The 18,477-nt window shown below is 44.5% G+C and overlaps 1 protein-coding gene across 4 annotated transcripts in view; it reads left to right on the top strand.

Moving 5' to 3' along the window:
* Positions 1-18,477, top strand: part of LOC110496231 (uncharacterized) — a 49,736-nt gene that overhangs the window by 16,584 nt on the left and 14,675 nt on the right. The window contains exons 6-48 of one of the 4 annotated variants that reach the window (XM_036952789.2): positions 792-1,979; positions 5,211-5,330; positions 6,737-6,943; positions 7,884-7,937; positions 8,127-8,168; positions 8,270-8,332; positions 8,466-8,540; positions 8,751-8,837; positions 9,078-9,134; positions 9,320-9,373; positions 9,607-9,660; positions 9,938-9,991; positions 10,285-10,338; positions 10,614-10,667; positions 10,902-10,946; positions 11,133-11,186; positions 11,920-11,964; positions 12,100-12,153; positions 12,347-12,391; positions 12,691-12,744; positions 12,966-13,010; positions 13,186-13,239; positions 13,341-13,385; positions 14,110-14,163; positions 14,405-14,512; positions 14,641-14,694; positions 14,795-14,848; positions 15,010-15,054; positions 15,282-15,335; positions 15,558-15,602; positions 15,717-15,770; positions 15,877-15,930; positions 16,162-16,215; positions 16,394-16,591; positions 16,716-16,769; positions 16,887-16,994; positions 17,111-17,218; positions 17,348-17,401; positions 17,539-17,592; positions 17,721-17,828; positions 17,940-17,993; positions 18,137-18,190; positions 18,419-18,472. In XM_036952789.2, the coding sequence (XP_036808684.2) occupies positions 792-1,979; positions 5,211-5,330; positions 6,737-6,943; positions 7,884-7,937; positions 8,127-8,168; positions 8,270-8,332; positions 8,466-8,540; positions 8,751-8,837; positions 9,078-9,134; positions 9,320-9,373; positions 9,607-9,660; positions 9,938-9,991; positions 10,285-10,338; positions 10,614-10,667; positions 10,902-10,946; positions 11,133-11,186; positions 11,920-11,964; positions 12,100-12,153; positions 12,347-12,391; positions 12,691-12,744; positions 12,966-13,010; positions 13,186-13,239; positions 13,341-13,385; positions 14,110-14,163; positions 14,405-14,512; positions 14,641-14,694; positions 14,795-14,848; positions 15,010-15,054; positions 15,282-15,335; positions 15,558-15,602; positions 15,717-15,770; positions 15,877-15,930; positions 16,162-16,215; positions 16,394-16,591; positions 16,716-16,769; positions 16,887-16,994; positions 17,111-17,218; positions 17,348-17,401; positions 17,539-17,592; positions 17,721-17,828; positions 17,940-17,993; positions 18,137-18,190; positions 18,419-18,472 (4,026 nt within the window). The remainder of the gene's footprint in view (positions 1-791; positions 1,980-5,210; positions 5,331-6,736; positions 6,944-7,883; positions 7,938-8,126; positions 8,169-8,269; positions 8,333-8,465; positions 8,541-8,750; positions 8,838-9,077; positions 9,135-9,319; positions 9,374-9,606; positions 9,661-9,937; positions 9,992-10,284; positions 10,339-10,613; positions 10,668-10,901; positions 10,947-11,132; positions 11,187-11,919; positions 11,965-12,099; positions 12,154-12,346; positions 12,392-12,690; positions 12,745-12,965; positions 13,011-13,185; positions 13,240-13,340; positions 13,386-14,109; positions 14,164-14,404; positions 14,513-14,640; positions 14,695-14,794; positions 14,849-15,009; positions 15,055-15,281; positions 15,336-15,557; positions 15,603-15,716; positions 15,771-15,876; positions 15,931-16,161; positions 16,216-16,393; positions 16,592-16,715; positions 16,770-16,886; positions 16,995-17,110; positions 17,219-17,347; positions 17,402-17,538; positions 17,593-17,720; positions 17,829-17,939; positions 17,994-18,136; positions 18,191-18,418; positions 18,473-18,477) is intronic. The other 3 variants (XM_036952792.2, XM_036952793.2, XM_036952794.2) reach the window with 3 other exon arrangements.

Below are 18,477 nucleotides of genomic sequence, written 5' to 3'. Positions count from 1 at the left end.
CATATATGCATACAAACTGTACATATTTTTGTATTTGCCTTTCATTTGAATATATCTGTTCCCATCTGTGTATTTCCTTCATCTAGTCACGATATCAGATCACGCCCCAGTCAAACTAACTTTTGCGCAGTGCTGCTGCTTCCCTGTGGCTATGAGCTCACAGCTCTCTTGCAGTTGGACGGCTCAGTGCATCAGAGGCTTCTCAGTGTGTCCTTGGCTACAGCTTTACCTGACCGTTATATCCCCAGTGCCTCCGCCAGCCACAGGTTCCAGTTTTCATTAGCACAGAGATGCTGCTTTTTTTAATCTGGAGAATGGCATTACTGGAGAGATCAGCATCCATCAGTACTGTACGTGCTGAGTATTAGGCTACACACGGTATTAAATTGACTGCCAAAAGATCCTTCTACACGGACCCCTGTTGTAATTTGAGCGTTGCCGTTGGCAAATAACTACATTCCTACCCTGTTCCGATTAGTCAAGGTTTCAATTGGCTATAAAATGCTTATTTCCCATCTTTCCTGTGCTACATTGACACAAATTATTTTTTATAGATGCCCACTTTCTGCTGTATCCAGTAATGCCAGAACAGTCTCAGTTAATCACCCAAGCCTAAGCTATCTTTAAATCATTGTCTCAAAACATCCACCCTTGTCTTTCTCTCTTCTTCTATCCATCCCTTGTCCCTTCATCCCCTCCCACCCCCAATGTATCTCTCTACCTCTCCTCTCTCAACACCCACCCACCCTCACAAACTACAACACAACACAACCAATGTGCATAAACGACAGAAGGATGCCAATGGCAATGCTGACAAACGCAAACCTGTAGTAGTTAAGGCAGATAAACCTATAGTAGTTAAGGCTGCAAAACCTGTAGTAGTTAAGGCGGCAAAACCTGTAGTAGTTAAGGCGGCAAAACCTGTAGAAGTTAAGGCTGCAAAACCTGTAGTAGTTAAGGCGGCAAAACCTGTAGAAGTTAAGGCTGCAAAACCTGTAGTAGTTAAGGCTGCAAAACCTGTAGTAGTTAAGGCTGCAAAACCTGTAGTAGTTAAGGCGGCAAAACCTGTAGTAGTTAAGGCTGCAAAACCTGTAGTAGTTAAGGCTGCAAAACCTGTAGTAGTTAAGGCTGCAAAACCTGTAGTAGTTAAGGCTGCAAAACCTGTAGTAGTTAAGGCGGCAAAACCTGCCCCATCCAAACCTGCGAAAGCAGAGATTGCCAAGCTTGAGGCCAAAGTTGCCACAGCCAAACTAGCTAAAACCGAACCTGCTGCCGCCAAGCCCACCAAAGCCAAGCCTTCCCCGGCCAAACAAGCCAAAGCCAAACCAACTGCAATTGAAGTCCTCCTGGCCAAGATCAAACCCACTGCAGTCACACCAGTGGTCAAGCCTACACCTGCCACCAAAAATGGCAGTGGAAAAAAAGTCCATGGCAAGCCTGTAGTAGAGAAGAAACTAAATGGTAATTCCAAGGTCAATGGCAATGCCAAACCTGTAGTTGAGAAGAAAGTAAAAGGTGAGGCCAAAGTTAATGGCAACGGTAAAACTGCTGAGGATAAGAAAGTTAATGGTGATAGGAAAAGCGGCAGTTACAGAAAAGCTAATGGCAACGGTGTAGGAGCAGCCAAACCTGGAACCACTAAAGCCCCGACAGAAAGAAAAGTCACCAAAGTTCAAATAGAAAAAACTGTGGTCAGCAAAGTGAAACCAGGAAAACCAGAAACCGAAGTCAAAGTTAAAGTAGTAAAAACCGAGATCACTAAAGCCAAACCAACAGAGTCGGTCATCATCAAAGTTCCTCCCTTCACCAAACCTGCACCAAAGAAAGAGCTGCCAGAGAAAACCAAGGTGGCGCTTGATGTAAATAACATCAAATCGATGACCCAAAAAATGCCTCCCTTTGGCAAGACTGCACTCAGTGGCACCGTTGTCCCTGTGCCGGAAAAACCAAAGAAGAAACCGGGCAACGGTTATCAACAGGTACAAACAAAGAGCCCGTGGTGGCAGTCCAGAGCTGTATCTTCCACCTCTCCCTTCTGGGAACCAGGTCGTTCTCCATCCAGATTTTACTGCAAATGTCCGTTCAACAAGCAGACTTGAAGTGTCTGCTTAAAACGGATAATAGTTTTAGTGCCAAGTTTTAGGTCTAAGAGTTTAGACTTTTTTTTCAGACACATTTGGTGCGCAGATAATATTTTTTTTCACACAACGATACATACCTTCACCATGGGTATATTACTTACATACAGTGCCTTGCGAAAGTATTCGGCCCCCTTGAACTTTGCGACCTTTTGCTACATTTCAGGCTTCAAACATAAAGATATAAAACTGTATTTTTTTGTGAAGAATCAACAACAAGTGGGACACAATCATGAAGTGGAACGACATTTATTGGATATTTCAAACTTTTTGAACAAATCAAAAACTGAAAAATTGGGCGTGCAAAATTATTCAGCCCCCTTAAGTTAATACTTTCCACAGATTCTCGATTGGATTCAGGTCTGGACTTTGACTTGGCCATTCTAACACCTGGATATGTTTATTTTTGAACCATTCCATTGTAGATTTTGCTTTATGTTTTGGATCATTGTCTTGTTGGAAGACAAATCTCCGTCCCAGTCTCAGGTCTTTTGCAGACTCCATCAGGTTTTCTTCCAGAATGGTCCTGTATTTGGCTCCATCCATCTTCCCATCAATTTTAACCATCTTCCCTGTCCCTGCTGAAGAAAAGCAGGCCCAAACCATGATGCTGCCACCACCATGTTTGACAGTGGGGATGGTGTGTTCAGGGTGATGAGCTGTGTTGCTTTTACGCCAAACATAACGTTTTGCATTGTTGCCAAAAAGTTACATTTTGGTTTCATCTGACCAGAGCACCTTCTTCCACATGTTTGGTGTGTCTCCCAGGTGGCTTGTGGCAAACTTTAAACAACACTTTTTATGGATATCTTTAAGAAATGGCTTTCTTCTTGCCACTCTTCCATAAAGGCCAGATTTGTGCAATATACTGTTGTCCTATGGACAGAGTCTCCCACCTCAGCTGTAGATCTCTGCAGTTCATCCAGAGTGATCATGGGCCTCTTGGCTGCATCTCTGATCAGTCTTCTCCTTGTATGAGCTGAAAGTTTAGAGGGACGGCCAGGTCTTGGTAGATTTGCAGTGGTCTGATACTCCTTCCATTTCAATATTATCGCTTGCACAGTGCTCCTTGGGATGTTTAAAGCTTGGGAAGTCTTGTTGTATCCAAATCCGGCTTTAAAATTCTTCACAACAGTATCTCGGACCTGCCTGGTGTGTTCCTTGTTCTTCATGATGCTCTCTGCGCTTTTAACGGACCTCTGAGACTATCACAGTGCAGGTGCATTTATACGGAGACTTGATTACACACAGGTGGATTGTATTTATCATCATTAGTCATTTAGGTCAACATTGGATCATTCAGAGATCCTCACTGAACTTCTGGAGAGAGTTTGCTGCACTGAAAGTAAAGGGGCTGAATAATTTTGCACGCCCAATTTTTCAGTTTTTGATTTGTTAAAAAAGTTTGAAATATCCAATAAATGTCGTTCCACTTCATGATTGTGTCCCACTTGTTGTTGATTCTTCACAAACAGTTTTATATCTTTATGTTTGAAGCCTGAAATGTGACGAAAGGTCGCAAAGTTCAAGGGGGCCGAATACTTTCGCAAGGCACTGTAGATTACAGTAATACTACAAAGCTGTGACTTATTTGTTTCATAGTCATATCTATAGAATAACTACCTGATTTATACTTGTCTAAATTATACATATCATAATTTACAAATCTTGGATTTACAAATCTATAAAGCTAAAAGATGCAGAGTTTGACGGTTTTGTGACTGCAATGCTTTTTCAACTGAAACCCCCCGAACCACTATAGAATTTAGTGTAAAACCTAGGTGGTGGACAACCTGGACCTCAGAAAGGAAGTTGGCCCATATCAACCTGGACCCTCTCTTCCGTTTATATATCTATATGATGGTGAGAACCTATATGATATAGCGGTGTAACAGACTGTCATATTGACGCATGGCTACCTGTACAGTCTCCTCTCCGTTTCCTTACAAACTCTCCTTCAACGCTCCTGAAACTCTGAATCTGTTCTCAACGTTCACACAAGGCCTGTTGTCTTCTTTTTTATTTATTTTTTTTATCATGAAATAATAACGAAATAATAATGAGCTGTGTGCATGTCTTTCTTACACGGAAAATTGAAGACAGGAAAACGTACCTACCCACACAATCTGCAGACCGCACAACAACATGTTTCCCATTTCTCTCTGTCTTTTCTTCTCTTCAAAACGTGTGTTCACTCAAAGACTGGGGTCCTTGTCCTGATCATATTTGAGTTTAATATGATTGAAGCAGTCTCACAGAAATTAAGCACGCTAAACATGCTTAGGTATCAGTTCAACTTCATTCCGTGTACACCGTAGACCTCTGGCTCGATTACTATTCACATGGGTGAGTATGTTAATGTAATGAAGCGCTAAGATGGTTTCTCAACAAAAGAAGGTGAAATGTCGAAACCATATGTATTACAATTCTCAGATAAGTGTTGAAAACGAGTAACTATTTAGTTATTGCAAATACCTCTGGAACTAGTTGAACTTGTTCTGTGAGGCTGCTTTTTGTGGTACAAACCTTTTCCCGTGTCTCTGGTTAAAGTCTGTCCCACTTCACGGAGGAGACCGAACAAAATATGCATCCACCATTTATAACAGTGATCATCGATTCTCACCAGGATTTGTCAAGTTGAGGCCTTCTCTAACCTTCTGACATCGGCAGAAGAGCAGACTTGGCCTCATGAACCTGTCATGGCATTGTGGCTTTCTTTTTACAGTCAAATTTGTTCAGGGAATTCAAGAAAGACATTTCAGCATGGACAGTTGATCTCGATGATTTCCTAAATCTTGCGGATGGCAACATTTATAGTCGTCAAGATTTTTTGAACTGCGAAAATGTCTTTCTAACTCAAAGTGTATTTTCTACACTTTGAAAACATGTTTTGCCAGAGAACTCGTTGGCAAAACTCATTGTTTTGTCTTTTTACCTGACAAACATCCCCTGTAATGTGTCTCGTCCTTTCTTTAAAAACATCAGTCATGATCCTGACCACCGTTTCTCATTTAAACCTGCCTACCTCCAACTTGGTCCCCCCCCCCACCTCTTCTTGAACTGACCAATCAGGATGTAGAAACGGCAAATTCTGAGGCTGGCCACACCCCTACAGAGTCGGATTATTATTATGAGGAGGCGGTCCTACAGCCAGAGAGTGAGGTGATTGGACAAGAAGCGACCACTGGCCAGGTAAACCGCACATAGCGAAACAGTGGGAGAAGGCCATCACACTAGTTCAAAAGACTCCCCCAGCTAAAGTTAATACACATTCGTTACTATTATATACTTCCTATTAATTTCTATGTGGAGGTGAGCCCAGCCATCCAGTAGTTTAACAAAGTAGTGTATCAAGTTGTCGCGTACTATAACAATCCTAACCAAAAATTGCCACCATTGCTATGAGACATGCCACACTTTTTCAAAGAGGAATGCACCACATTCATTTTGGCCTATCAAACATTTTCACGTGGCTCTCATTTTCCCTAAACCCAAGATCATTTTTAGTTCTCATATCAAGATTCTATTTGATAACACACTTCGTCTTGAAATGAGAACAAAAAACCTTGAGAAAATGAGAGTCGCATAAGAATATTTGATATACACAACAAAGGAATGGATATCATGCATTCTCGTTTGACAGCATATCTAACTGCATTTTGAGAGGGAATTATAGTGGCTATCCTCAGCCCTATCAGCCTGAATGTGTGACTCTTTCCTCACAGTTCTGTTTCATGTCCTCTTTATTTTATAGGAATATATTCTTTCATTATTATCTTCAAAGAAATGGTAAAACATCGAAATAAATAGGTTACTTTATTTCAATAGCCAGCATTCTATTCAGTCATTTTTTATCTATATAACCAATGTCGGCTCTTTTACTAAATGTTTTACATAACCAGCAGTGGTAAGTTGAATAGATAAAATAACTTATTAATAGCTTTGCAAAATAGCAGCAGCTTTTGTTTTCACAAAGTGGGGTGCTTCACCTCCATTGTGTGTTTGTGTCAGTGAGTCTTAAAAACAAAACTATTATACTGTATGACCTATTAGGGTATTGCTAGCCCACAATTATTCTACTTTCTTTTCTATAACTCAATCATTAGACACAAACACACAAGCTGGTGAAAAACCAGAAAAGCTTTGGTGGAAACATGGCATTATTGTAAGCCTACATGTGTAAGAGATGATGGCCTCAGAAAGACCAGGAGGCCCTTAATGAATTCATGAAGCCTTAAGCTTTCCATGCTTTGGTGAGGAAATTACCTGAAGAACTGGCTGTTCTTTTGATGTCCACCAGGTGTCACTATGCTCTATGTCCCTTTGTCAGTGTATGTGTTACGCAAAAGGTAAGACTTACCACACTCTCTGCCGTCTCCTTTTCTCCCGATATCTCTCTGCTTCTTCATCTGTCATTCACTGTCATCCTTTTCCCTCTATTGACATTACTGTCACTTTACTTTTCATCAATATCTTGGATTTCTTTTCGGTCATCCTCTTCGTCCTCCTCTCTTTCTCTTCCTATCCCTTCTCTCTTTCTCCATCTCTCCTTTTTTTCTCTTCTTTGGCACCTCCATTCCGTCATCGCTCTGCCCCAGGTGGAGGGAACGTTGGTGGCAGAGGAGGTAGAGTTGGCCAAGGCAGGGGGTGAGGTCGAGGCCTTTACTGAGGAGGAGTATGTGACCGGAGACCTGGGCATGAAGGAATATGATTATTCCTACAAGGACTACAACGAGCCCCTGCCTGAGGGAGAGACCGGGGGCAACATGGGCCCCGCTCTGTCCGCTGTGACAGACGAGGGAGGCGTAAGTCACTCCGCTTCCACAGTCTTGATTTCAATCCTAACAGGATGTGAAATATGATTTGTGTATACTCGGTGTATACTCTACTTAGTATGCATACACAAAGAGGTACTAAAGGCGCAGCAAATGATCTGGCTCGGATCTCATTTGTTTTTAATGCCTCTCTATGTGTATGGCTTGATTTGGACTTGCTATTAAGCTTGAGGTTATAGGTCGACCCTGAGGGAAGGATGCCCTGAAGACTTTTTTTGTGAGAAAAGTTGGCGCCCAACGAGGGGCTGGACTTACATGATTTGTTTCTACACTTGTAGACACTGTGGTCTCTTTAGACTACTCTTACGATTACAATACTTCAGACATAAAAACAGGTGAACTTTATTGCTTCTACAACCTTGTAAAAAGCAATATTTTTCAGGCAATCATTTTATGATTCAAACCCACTCTGTTCGTTTTGCCTTTAGTAGTAAAGACCCCCGGTATATATTCTGTCTGCACTGAATGTATCTCTCATTAACACTATGTTGGTATTATCAACCCAGCGCACATCATTTGCAGGCATGTCTCCTGTAACTTGATTACGATCCATTAATTTATTCAGTTTGATAAGGAGCTACAAAATGTCCTATGTAACGATGCCATTGAGAAATGGATAACCGTTGAAATAGTCCCCTTGCTTTTACAAACAAACGCTACAACAGCTCATTTCGCCAAGGGCCGTGCCATAGAACAATTTTGAGCTACCTTAGGGTCACGTGTGAACCAACTGTCCTCATGTCGTTGCTTTTATGACTATTTCCCACCTCTATGATTATTTCTACCTCACTCTGTTGGCTGCACGTCACGCCGGCAGGTTTGACCAAAGCTCTTGGTGGAGTGTGTGTCGGGTCTGTAGGCATATGCATTGACTGTGCTGTATTGTGGGTTACATGTGTGTTTTCCTCAGGCCTCAGTGAGCGCCGTAAAAGGCGAGAAGGGAGAGCCTGCTGTCCTTGAGCCTGTGAGTTGCCATTCACGTTGTCGTTGAGTTATTCTAGCTACTCCCGTGCACTGTGACCTCCCCATCTACAGGGGGCACCACCATAAGCTTCACAAGAAGCAGTTTAGCGTTCCATTTGGGATTTCTATGGGAAGAATTTTAAATGCCACCCCCTCTCTCACACTCTCCGTGTTTTTGCGTTCTTCACAGGGTATGTTGATTGAGGGACCTCCGGGACCAGAGGGACAGGCAGTAAGTGCACTTCGTCCGCCTCTTTCTACTGAATTGTGTCTGGTAGAATAGAACACCTTTACTTACTGTACTCGCCCCACCATCCTCTCCTTCTCTCTTAGGGTCTCCCGGGACCTAATGGCCCATCTGGCCCTCCTGGCTCTGTCGGTGATCCTGGCGAGAGGGTGAGTCTTAATCTTTATATTTATGTCTGTGGTTCTGATAAAGTTCTATTTTCTATCCGGGTTTGTCGATGGTTGAGATGTAGTTGTCTTGTTGTGGAGGCTGACTGGGCTGTGCTGGTTTCTCCTCCCGTAGGGCCTCCCTGGAAAGGCTGGTATCGCTGGTGCCGATGGGGTGCCAGGCCCTCCTGGAACGTCCGTCATGCTGCCCGTGAGTGCCCTCCTGTCAATCGTCTCCAAGACCCACCCTTACATCACCTCCTGACCTCTGTTTCTGTCCCTCTCCTTCTCTCACTCTGTTTTCTCTCATTGACCCTTCAATCCTCCCTCCCATGCTCCACCTCAGTATTATTTACTCCTCCTATTAGGACAATGGGTTGAAGATGTTGTATTTGGTGACCATTTTTTTCCCTCTCTGTAGTTCCGTTTCGGAAGCAGTGGAGGTGACAAGGGTCCTATGGTCTCAGCGCAGGAAGCCCAGGCTCAGGCCATTCTGTCTCAGGCCAGGGTGAGTGATGAGAGGTTAACACTGTCCGTCCCACTGGTTTATCACACAGCTTTAGCGCGCTCGACAAAACACCCCAAAATGATTTAACAAACACAACATCAGGACAACATGCAGGTTGAACACAATCTCTTTCGGGCAGTGTTCTTTAAGAGGTTCTCATGTTGTTCTTCAGCGTGTGTTCAAGAATAGTCTGAGTAATGGGTAAGTGCTGACATCTTGTTTGTTTCTCCTTTCTCCTAGCTGGCTCTGAAGGGACCACCCGGACCAATGGGCTACACTGGACGCACAGGACCCCTGGTGTGTACCGTCACCCTTCCTCCATCGCATTTCCTTCATTCACAATCAAACGATGTGCCAGAATATTGACCATATACTGATGGTCCCCCAGATCGTCAAGGAGATGAAGGAAACAGAGTGGCTGGGCTATTCGACGGACGTCTGTGTGTTGCTCCGCAGTAATGATGGTTTCTGTTCTATCTCAGGGTACCCCTGGAAGTGCTGGGCTGAAGGGTGAAGGTGGGGATCCTGGACCTCAGGTAAAGAGATATCCCAGAACCACGTCCGTGGACCTCTTTCCCCTTGTCTGGCTCTGACCACAGACGGGCTTTATGTAGGTTCCTTTACACCACTGTAGTGCTGGTCAGTTCCAAAGAGACGGTTGTTTTTCCTCAACTGTAAAGTGGAGGTAGAGACTGTTTCTCTGTATGTGTTTATTATTGATACTCAATTCAGACAGGCATTCATCACAGACATCTATTTTGTTCTTCAGGGCCCCAGAGGACCACAGGGTTTGAGCGGACCTCCCGGCAAATCAGGAAGAAGGGTAAGTGAGCGCCGTCTGATCCCCGTGACTGTCTTTACGGATGCGGCCGAAACGGCAGCCTATTCCGTATGCGCCCTGGTCAAAAGTAGTGCACTTCGTAGGGAATAAGGTGCCCTTTCGGATTCACTCTATGACTACCTTCCAATGTTGATACGTGCATACTGCTTGTATGCGTGCCAGTACATTACTTCACGCTAAGTGGTGTGCTATGTCTACAGCCATGCAGATTAGATTCTGTGACAGAAGATGTGAACGCTGTGGTTCCCTCTCTCCTCAGGGTCGTGCTGGAGCTGATGGAGCCAGGGGCATGCCAGGAGAGGGTGGGCCTAAGGCAAGCTCTCAGCTGCTAGTTTCGTTGTAAACATCATTTGTGTCTTTTCTTCCCAATTCTGTTTCTATGATCACGCATTTCTCTGAAACTGTCTCTGTGTGGTCAGCACTTTGCATGTGGGCTGCTTTTTAAACATGGTTCAGGTCACATTTGATATTTTTCCGTTCTCAGTGTGGATTGTATGTGACTCAGACTTCCAACTGTGTCTCGAACACGCCACGGTATTGTGTTGTTGCTACTGTGCTCTAATTCGTTTTCTCCGCCACCTTACACGACGTGTCTGTCTCTGGCAGGGTGACCGCGGTTTCGATGGCCTGCCTGGATTGCCTGGGGACAAAGGACACAGGGTGAGTTCAAGGTCAAAGGTCACACATCACACCACCTTAGACATATAGTAGAGGACTCATCAAAGAGAGGTTGATTATCAAATGAATGGAAATCGTGTTATATCAAGGGATTGGGAAAACCAACCAACTCGGTCTGGATCTATTGTGACTCAAGATTATGAACCAGGAAGGAGGACCCTGTCCAATCAAATCAAAGAAAACAGAGTGAATAGAAGTGTGGTTAAGCATGCTGTTGTTTAATATGTTTTCTCTCCCTCTCTGTTCCACCATTCTAGGGTGATACCGGAGGATTGGGACCCCAAGGAGGTCCTGGAGAGGACGGAGAGAGGGTAAGTAGTTTGGCGTAACATCAGACATTGACCTATCAGTCCCATGTCCCCATAGAGATCCGTACAACTCCGAGTCTATCAGCCAGAACTACAGTGGCCACTTAACCTATAACTTCACACACTGAGTTTACCTTCATTTTTAATGTGATCCCGTTTATCTGTCAAACTCCTTCCTCCTTCCTCACATTCTGTCTCTGTCATTCACCTTTGTCTGTCTGTGTCTGTTGTTCCCAGGGAGACGACGGAGACATCGGACCCAGAGGACTTCCAGGTGAACCTGTGAGTGTGTTTCTGACGCTACCGTTGACATTGGCTCCTTCCTCACTACCGTCGTCACCATTCCATGTTTTTGGGTGTATTATGTTTGTTTATAGCGACTAGCTGTTTTAGCTTGCTTGTTGTTGACCAGTTCCAGGCTCCTTCTCTCTGTGTTAAGTCAACGTGTTGATTTGCTCTTGTCTTTAGGGACCTCGTGGTTTGCTCGGTCCTAAAGGTCCGAACGGAATCTCCGGACCTCCTGTACGTACACACATTGGTGCACCACACTGGAATGTCAGGTTCACTCAAAAAAACACTTGGCTGTGAAGCTACACTGCAGAAAGTCACATCTAAGCAAGCCTAAATATCTTATATTGAGTGATAATTAACTTAACATTTGTGTTATTTTCTTATTTTTTTGTAACAAACTCAATTATCTAACATCATTGGTAGATCATTTTGCTTATTTTAACCTACAAAAGGCTTAATACAAGTAATGTGTCTTATTTCAAGATAAAACCAAATATATTTTATATTAATTGTAGTATTAAGTTAAATATCTTGAAATAAGATCAATTACTAGTATTAAGCCTTTTTTTTAGGTTAAAATAAGCAAACAATTATGCAAAATTATGCCAATGACAGTGCACCTTAAAACATTACCATGACCAAGCAAACCCTGCACTGGGATAGTTTCACTATCTCCCAGAATGACTCCTTTACCCTCATACTACCCCTGGAAGTACTAAACACCCCTAAAGTAGGCAACTATATGACCTGGAACCACAGTGGAACAGTGCCAGTAGACCACATCACCCTCATGCCAGTCCCTAAAACGGCCCTACAGTATAGGGTCGCGCTCATCTCACTTGTACACATCTAGACAGTCATTTTGTAGCAGGCTATTTAAGGTCATGTGTGTTGTTTACCCTGAATTGATAACTAGCAATCTTTTCTATTTATTCAATGTGTTATTTTCTTTTTCCTCTCTCAGGGTGTGCGTGGAAATGACGGGCCCCACGGTCCTAAAGGAAACCTGGTCAGTGACAGTGAATGTTTTTCCGTCCTCTTGTCCTCGGTGGACATATTGGTGTATTCCCATTGAGAGCAAACGATTCTTAAAGCCTCAAACCATCTATTCTCTCTTCCTCCTCGCTCCCCTTTTCTCTCTCAGGGTCCCCAAGGAGAGCCAGGCCCCCCAGGGCAGCAGGGTACCTCAGGAACACAGGTGAGAGATGCCGCAGAGCAGGGGCCACGTCATTGGGGACAGATTTTAGCTAATTGAAACACTTGAAAAGAACTCATTATACTATTCTCATTGTCTTCTCCTTACAATGTTGTAGGGTTACAACTGTAATCTGTGGTATTGCATCAATCTGATCTCTGACCAGATCTGACCGTATGACATGTGATTGTTTCAGGGAATGCCAGGACCACAGGGAGCCCATGGGCCCCCAGGAGAAAAGGTAAAATAACAGAGTGATCCATGACTGTGGTGTGTGTAATTACTACGTTATGAACCTCCATACAGATATTCAGTGTCCGACCGGCTTGACGTTTGTCTCCATAACATGTCACCACCAGCGGAACGCCATGGCGCGTCCTATTCAGAATAGGAATTTAGCCAGGAACGATTAAGGAGACAGAATATCTCATTTTGAAGGTGTATCGTTTACTTTGTTTCTTAGTTGATGACAATGTTGTTGTCAGTACTGTCGTCAGTAAGCCGGTCAGCTCACGCCTTTCCTCTCGTCTCCTCTCCCAGGGCCCCACAGGGAAACCCGGTCTGCCAGGCATGTCCGGAGCCGACGGCCCCCCTGTAAGTCCCAATCTCACTGGTTTATATTGGACTCATCAGTACCGCATGTTCTAATGGAACAATGAAAACGTTACTGGTGATCTGCGGTCGTTTTAGCTTGAGATGAAAGCACTTTATTGCATTTTCATGGAACACAGTGGTAAGAGTAAGTGATCAGCACATGTTGAATTGAAGTTGCCCCCGTGCCTCTCTTGACCTCTGCTACTCTCTTCCCCTCACAGGGTCACCCAGGAAAGGAGGGACCTGTTGGCACCAAAGGAAACCAGGTGAGTTCCTCTAGTCATCTTTCTCCTGCAAAGTATTGATAGAATGTAGTCAACTTCCCCACCAAAATACCCCACCGCGTCATATACAAGATGGCCGCCTAATTGTTGTGTCTTACACGGTTGTGTCTTTGTGTGAGGTAGTGCACCATTAACCCTCTCTCCTATCTTTATACAGGGCCCCAACGGTCCTCAGGGAACTATTGGCTATCCTGGCCCTCGTGGCATTAAGGTGAGCTTAGTGCTGTGGCTAAAAATCGTCATTCAATGTTATTCATTTGTGACGATAATGCCTGATTAATGACTGACCTCCTAATCGTGTTGTAATTGCAGGGAACTCAAGGTATCCGTGGACTGAAGGGTCACAAAGGAGAGAAGGTAGGTGACCTCATCCAGTGTATCACTGATTGACAAATAGTATATGTGACAATAAAACATCCTATTTTATTTTGGTAGTTTTGATTAGGATCCCCGTTAGCTGTTTGCGAAAGCAGCAGCTACTCTTCCTGGGGTCCAACGCACAACATGAAGCATGACATAATACAGAACATGAATAGACAACAACAGCTCAAGGGCAGGACTACATTGATTAAGAGTCAAAGAAGTAGCCTTACTTTGAGTACTGATGCTGGGGTGTTAAAAGTGGTGTACAGTGTTGGTCTTGTGTCAAGATGACAGCAATGCCGTGGGTGAACACCTCTTAAACATTTATGGTAGAATTTGGGTTGGACTGATGGACATACCTTTAGAAATGTTGTAAAGTTATGTCTCTCAGCCCACAAACGTTTATTTTGTGAACAACAAAGTCAGCCCCAGTACTTTTAGTTTAGGACCACTAGGGGGCGTACTGGGAAAGACTTTCAGACAGCAAAGCCACACAGGTGTCAAGTTATTTGTCTCTCTCGCCGACCTTAACATGAGAAGACATTGATACGGCGTTTAGTACTTTTCATATGATTCCACAAACATTTCCATCATTCTTTATGTTGTAAGAGTTCACAGAAAGACTTTATTTGAATTTGTGCATTTGAGTCGCCACATGAAACGCTTGATTGACCATAAATATAAAGCCTTTTAGCTTAACCTCAGTTGTCTTTTTTAGGGAGAAGATGGCTTCCCTGGAATCAAAGGAGACTTTGGTGTCAAGGGGGAGAGAGTAAGATTCATTTAGTTTATTAAATGATTCCTCTAAATAATTGTATTCAAGTATTATGTCTTGTTTTACAAGGTCATGTTAAATGTTGCACAGTTATTTGGGATGTTTTTTTTTTATCTTGTGGTTATTTTTATACAATTGAATTACAATTTTTAGGTTCATGGATTGATTTGCCCTTAATTGATGCGCATGTGTTTTCTGTACCAGTGTTGATTGTTTCCATGTGTGTTCCTGCTGACAGGGAGAGGGTGGAGTGCCCGGCCCCAGGGGAGAGGACGGTCCCGAGGGGCCAAAGGGCCGCGTTGGCCCCCCTGGCGAGCTTGGACCCATCGGCCTGGTCGGAGAGAAGGTGAGAGGAGGGTTCATATTCCCTAGAACAGACGTTGGTTTATCTCATAACACATCTACCTGGTTGGCTAGTTTTTGTCATTTTGATTGGTTCGTCATAGGGTCATTGATGACTGTATCTGATTGCAGGGTAAACTTGGTGTCCCTGGACTTCCTGGCTATCCTGGAAGACTTGGACCTAAGGTAACGTCGACCCTGGTTTCCTTCTAACAATTACACGTTAGCTTATTAAAGGGACTGACAATATGGAAGCTGGGTTAACCAATGCTTCATGTGTTTTCAGGGCTCCCTCGGTTTCCCAGGATTCCCTGGGACCAACGGCGAGAAAGGAACAAGGGTAAGGTTGCTAACGACGGGAATTAAAACTCTGTTCCGCTGTCAAGTCAAATTGTCACGCTATGTACTGCGCGCGACGTAATCCGTGTATAACGCCAACTGCGCCGGAGTTGACGCTGATGTTGCCTGTGTGTCTGTCTCACGGAGTCTGTGTTTCTTCAGGGTCTGATTGGAAAGCTGGGACCCAGAGGACAAAGAGGACCAACGGTACAGTTCTACTCTACTCTTCTCAATCCCACTTATCTATAACACTGTTGATTATCAAAGTCTCTCTTTATAGCTCATCCACCACTGATTTCACCAGGGCTCGTATTGGATAAGGAGCAAACAACAGTTTGCTTAGTTTACAGAGATGAACCAACTAGAAGTGGATCAGAACCACTCAACCAAATGCCCATATTATTCCTAATTGATTCTCCAACTCCCTCCAATAGGGCCCCAGAGGTCAGAGAGGACCGAGAGGATCTACTGGCAAACCAGGCGCCAAAGTAAGACAATATCTTTAATACAATATCGATAGTACAATATCTACAATACAAAATCAACAATACATCCATCACAGACAATTGTGACAAAGGAGATTTATGGAGGTTAACGCTCAACAGCACTGCCAGTTCACCTACAGGCCACCATGTCATAATAAGACTGTAATATTGGTTAGCTGCATCGATGGTAATAACTCTGAGCTTCTATCGCTTTCTTTTTACTAGGGTACATCAGGAAGTGACGGCCCATCTGGTCCACCAGGAGAGAGGGTAGGTTGTCTGAGCTATCATTTATTTGTTTACTGGTAGACACTTTGTCGTGACACTATAGCATACCTGTTGTTGTGACACTTATACCTGTCCTCCTCCCATTGTATCTTTCAGGGACTGCCCGGACCTCAAGGAGCAAACGGTTTCCCGGGGCCAAAGGGACCTCCCGTAAGGCTATTATATCCACTCTGTATAGCTAGATTCATTTCAGATGTATTTTTATTAGTAGAGTTTGAAACTTCTTTCCCTTAACCCTTTTCTATTTCCTACCCAGGGACCACCAGGGAAGGATGGACTGCCCGGACACCCTGGACAGAGAGGAGAAGTTGTAAGTCTGTTTCCTTGTCTGGAGCATGCGGCCATGTGGGGTACAAGCTATCGGGAATATATGGATCTCATAAACAGTGCCATGTCTTTTGCTACGTTGTGTTCTTTTAAATCAAAAAGTTTATCTACCGTTACTTCCTCACACGATAAACACGTTTACCTACACTGATTGCATTAGGGGTTACGCAAGGCTCTATTCAAGGCCCAATTCATTTTGTTTTCTCTTCCACAGGGATTCCAAGGGAAGACTGGGCCACCCGGACCTCCAGGTGTTGTTGGACCTCAAGTAAGATTAATGCAACATTTCTTTATTAACATTGTCCAGTGTCCAATGTATGGATTTGATCCAATGTATGGATTTGATCCAATGTATGGATTTGATCCAATGTATGGATTTGATCCAATGTATGGATTCACCTACACCATTCACTTTCCATCTTCATTACTCCTCTTCATTGTCCCAGGGTCCCTCAGGAGAGACTGGACCCCTGGGCGAGCGCGGTCACCCCGGGCCTCCAGGACCACCAGGCGAGCAAGGACTCTCCGGACCCTCTGGCAAGGAGGGAACTAAGGGAGACCCTGGTCCCCAAGGCGGCCCCGGCAAAGATGGACCCCCAGGACTGAGAGGCTTCCCCGGAGAGAGAGGAATGCCTGGAACCCCGGTTAGCAGTCTGACCAATACACTTTCTGTGTCTGATACCCTATTCTCTATGTCCCAGGGTGAGATGTCATATTGTATATAGATTGCACATTTAGTGTTTTAACATGTTCCTGTCTGCTTTTTAGGGAGGCGGCGGACTGAAAGGAAGCGAAGGCCCAGCAGGACCTCCCGGAACAGCTGTACGTCTGACAATAATTACATCTGAAATGACTCATTGTGAAATAATGTCATGCACAGTACTTGTTGACGTCCACATAACCTTGGCTTTAATCACATCTGTAATCATACCTGTGCAGGGATCCCCAGGCGAGAGAGGGCAGGGAGGCAGTGGAGGCCCCATCGGACCCCCAGGAAGACCTGGCCCCCAGGGGCCTCCAGGACCATCAGGAGAGAAGGGCGTGCCCGTGAGTACTTTTACAAAACATATCCAATGTACAGAGCTGTGATGTCAGACCGAGTCATTGTTCTTCTCTATTCTCTATGTCTTATATGTTCTCTCCCCCACCACCTTCCCTCTCAGGGGGAGAAAGGTCCGATCGGCCCGGCTGGTCGTGACGGTGTCCAGGGCCCAGTGGGTCTGCCAGGTGCTGCCGGATCCATCGGAGTTCCAGGAGAGGACGGAGACAAGGCCAGTAACCACCGTGATATCTCCATCACATATTCTAATTACTGGGTTTACCACGTGAGACGATATCACAATGCTCATTTCAAACCTCTCGTAACAAAAGCTTTTGTGGTGGATTTTTTGGGATTACAGGGTGAGGTTGGAGAGCACGGCCAGAAGGGAGCGAAGGGCGGCAAAGGAGAGCATGTGAGAGACATTACCGCCATTCTTTTACTGTCTGCTCCTTATCTCTATTGTGTCTGAACAAGATACTGTACGTATGACTGTCTCTGCTAAAGTACAGTGACGCCATTTGCTCACGGTGAGACATTGTGTGTCAACAGGGTCCTCCCGGTCCACCAGGGCCAATGGGTCCACTCGGTCAACCCGGTGCTGCTGTAAGTAGAAACTCCATCAACAGACAGTGTGTTATCAATATTGCATCGGACACATAGGAATTCATAGCATTGGTGCCCCTCGGAGGTGTTGCCTTCAATATTCCCCTCTCTCTGTCTCCATTGTTCAGGGAGCTGATGGAGAACTAGGAGCCAGAGGTCAGCAGGGGCCATTTGGAGCCAAGGGAGATGAAGGATCAAGAGGATTCCCAGGGGCCCCAGGTCCCATTGGACTGCAGGTATGATGATGGATTTCTGTTGTGACTACATGATTTTAGCCACATTACGTTAGTCTTGTGATTGTGACTCAATAGGTCAATGGCATCTCTAACCGTGAATGTATCTTGTAGGGATTGCCAGGCCCATCAGGAGAGAAGGGAGAGACGGGAGATGTCGGACCAATGGTGAGTGTCGACGACAAATTGGAGCAACCCAACAGATGATTGGATCTCATCATTATTAAGCCAATCGTAATAGTTCAGGAAGAGGTATTGCTAGCATGAATCACACTAGGATATTGCTCATCTCATCCTATCCGTCTCTTTAGGGTCCACCTGGCCCCCCAGGACCCCGTGGCCCTGCTGGTTCAAGCGGCGCTGACGTGAGTACCAATCTTCTCTCAAAACCTTCCAGAAGTTTCTCCTCGCCGTAGAATAATCATATTGAATGATTTCATTGTAATGGAGTTTTTATGCTACTGGTGATATTATGAAGTCATCCCACATGAAGACCTAGTCTCCCTGTTGATTTGAAGTCATATATGTTACTATGGGTATGACTCTTGTTGTTTTGACATTATTGATGCAATTATGTTTATTTTTTAATTCAGGGTCCTCAAGGTCCTCCTGGTGGTGTGGGTAACCCTGGAAACCTGGGAGATAAGGTAAA

Source organism: Oncorhynchus mykiss, chromosome 18 (genome assembly GCF_057628025.1).
Source record: "Oncorhynchus mykiss isolate SJ-2025 chromosome 18, ASM5762802v1, whole genome shotgun sequence".
Lineage (NCBI taxonomy): Eukaryota > Metazoa > Chordata > Actinopteri > Salmoniformes > Salmonidae > Oncorhynchus > Oncorhynchus mykiss.
Note: the sequence above shows the minus strand (reverse complement) of the source record. Positions and strands in the feature narration are given on the sequence as shown.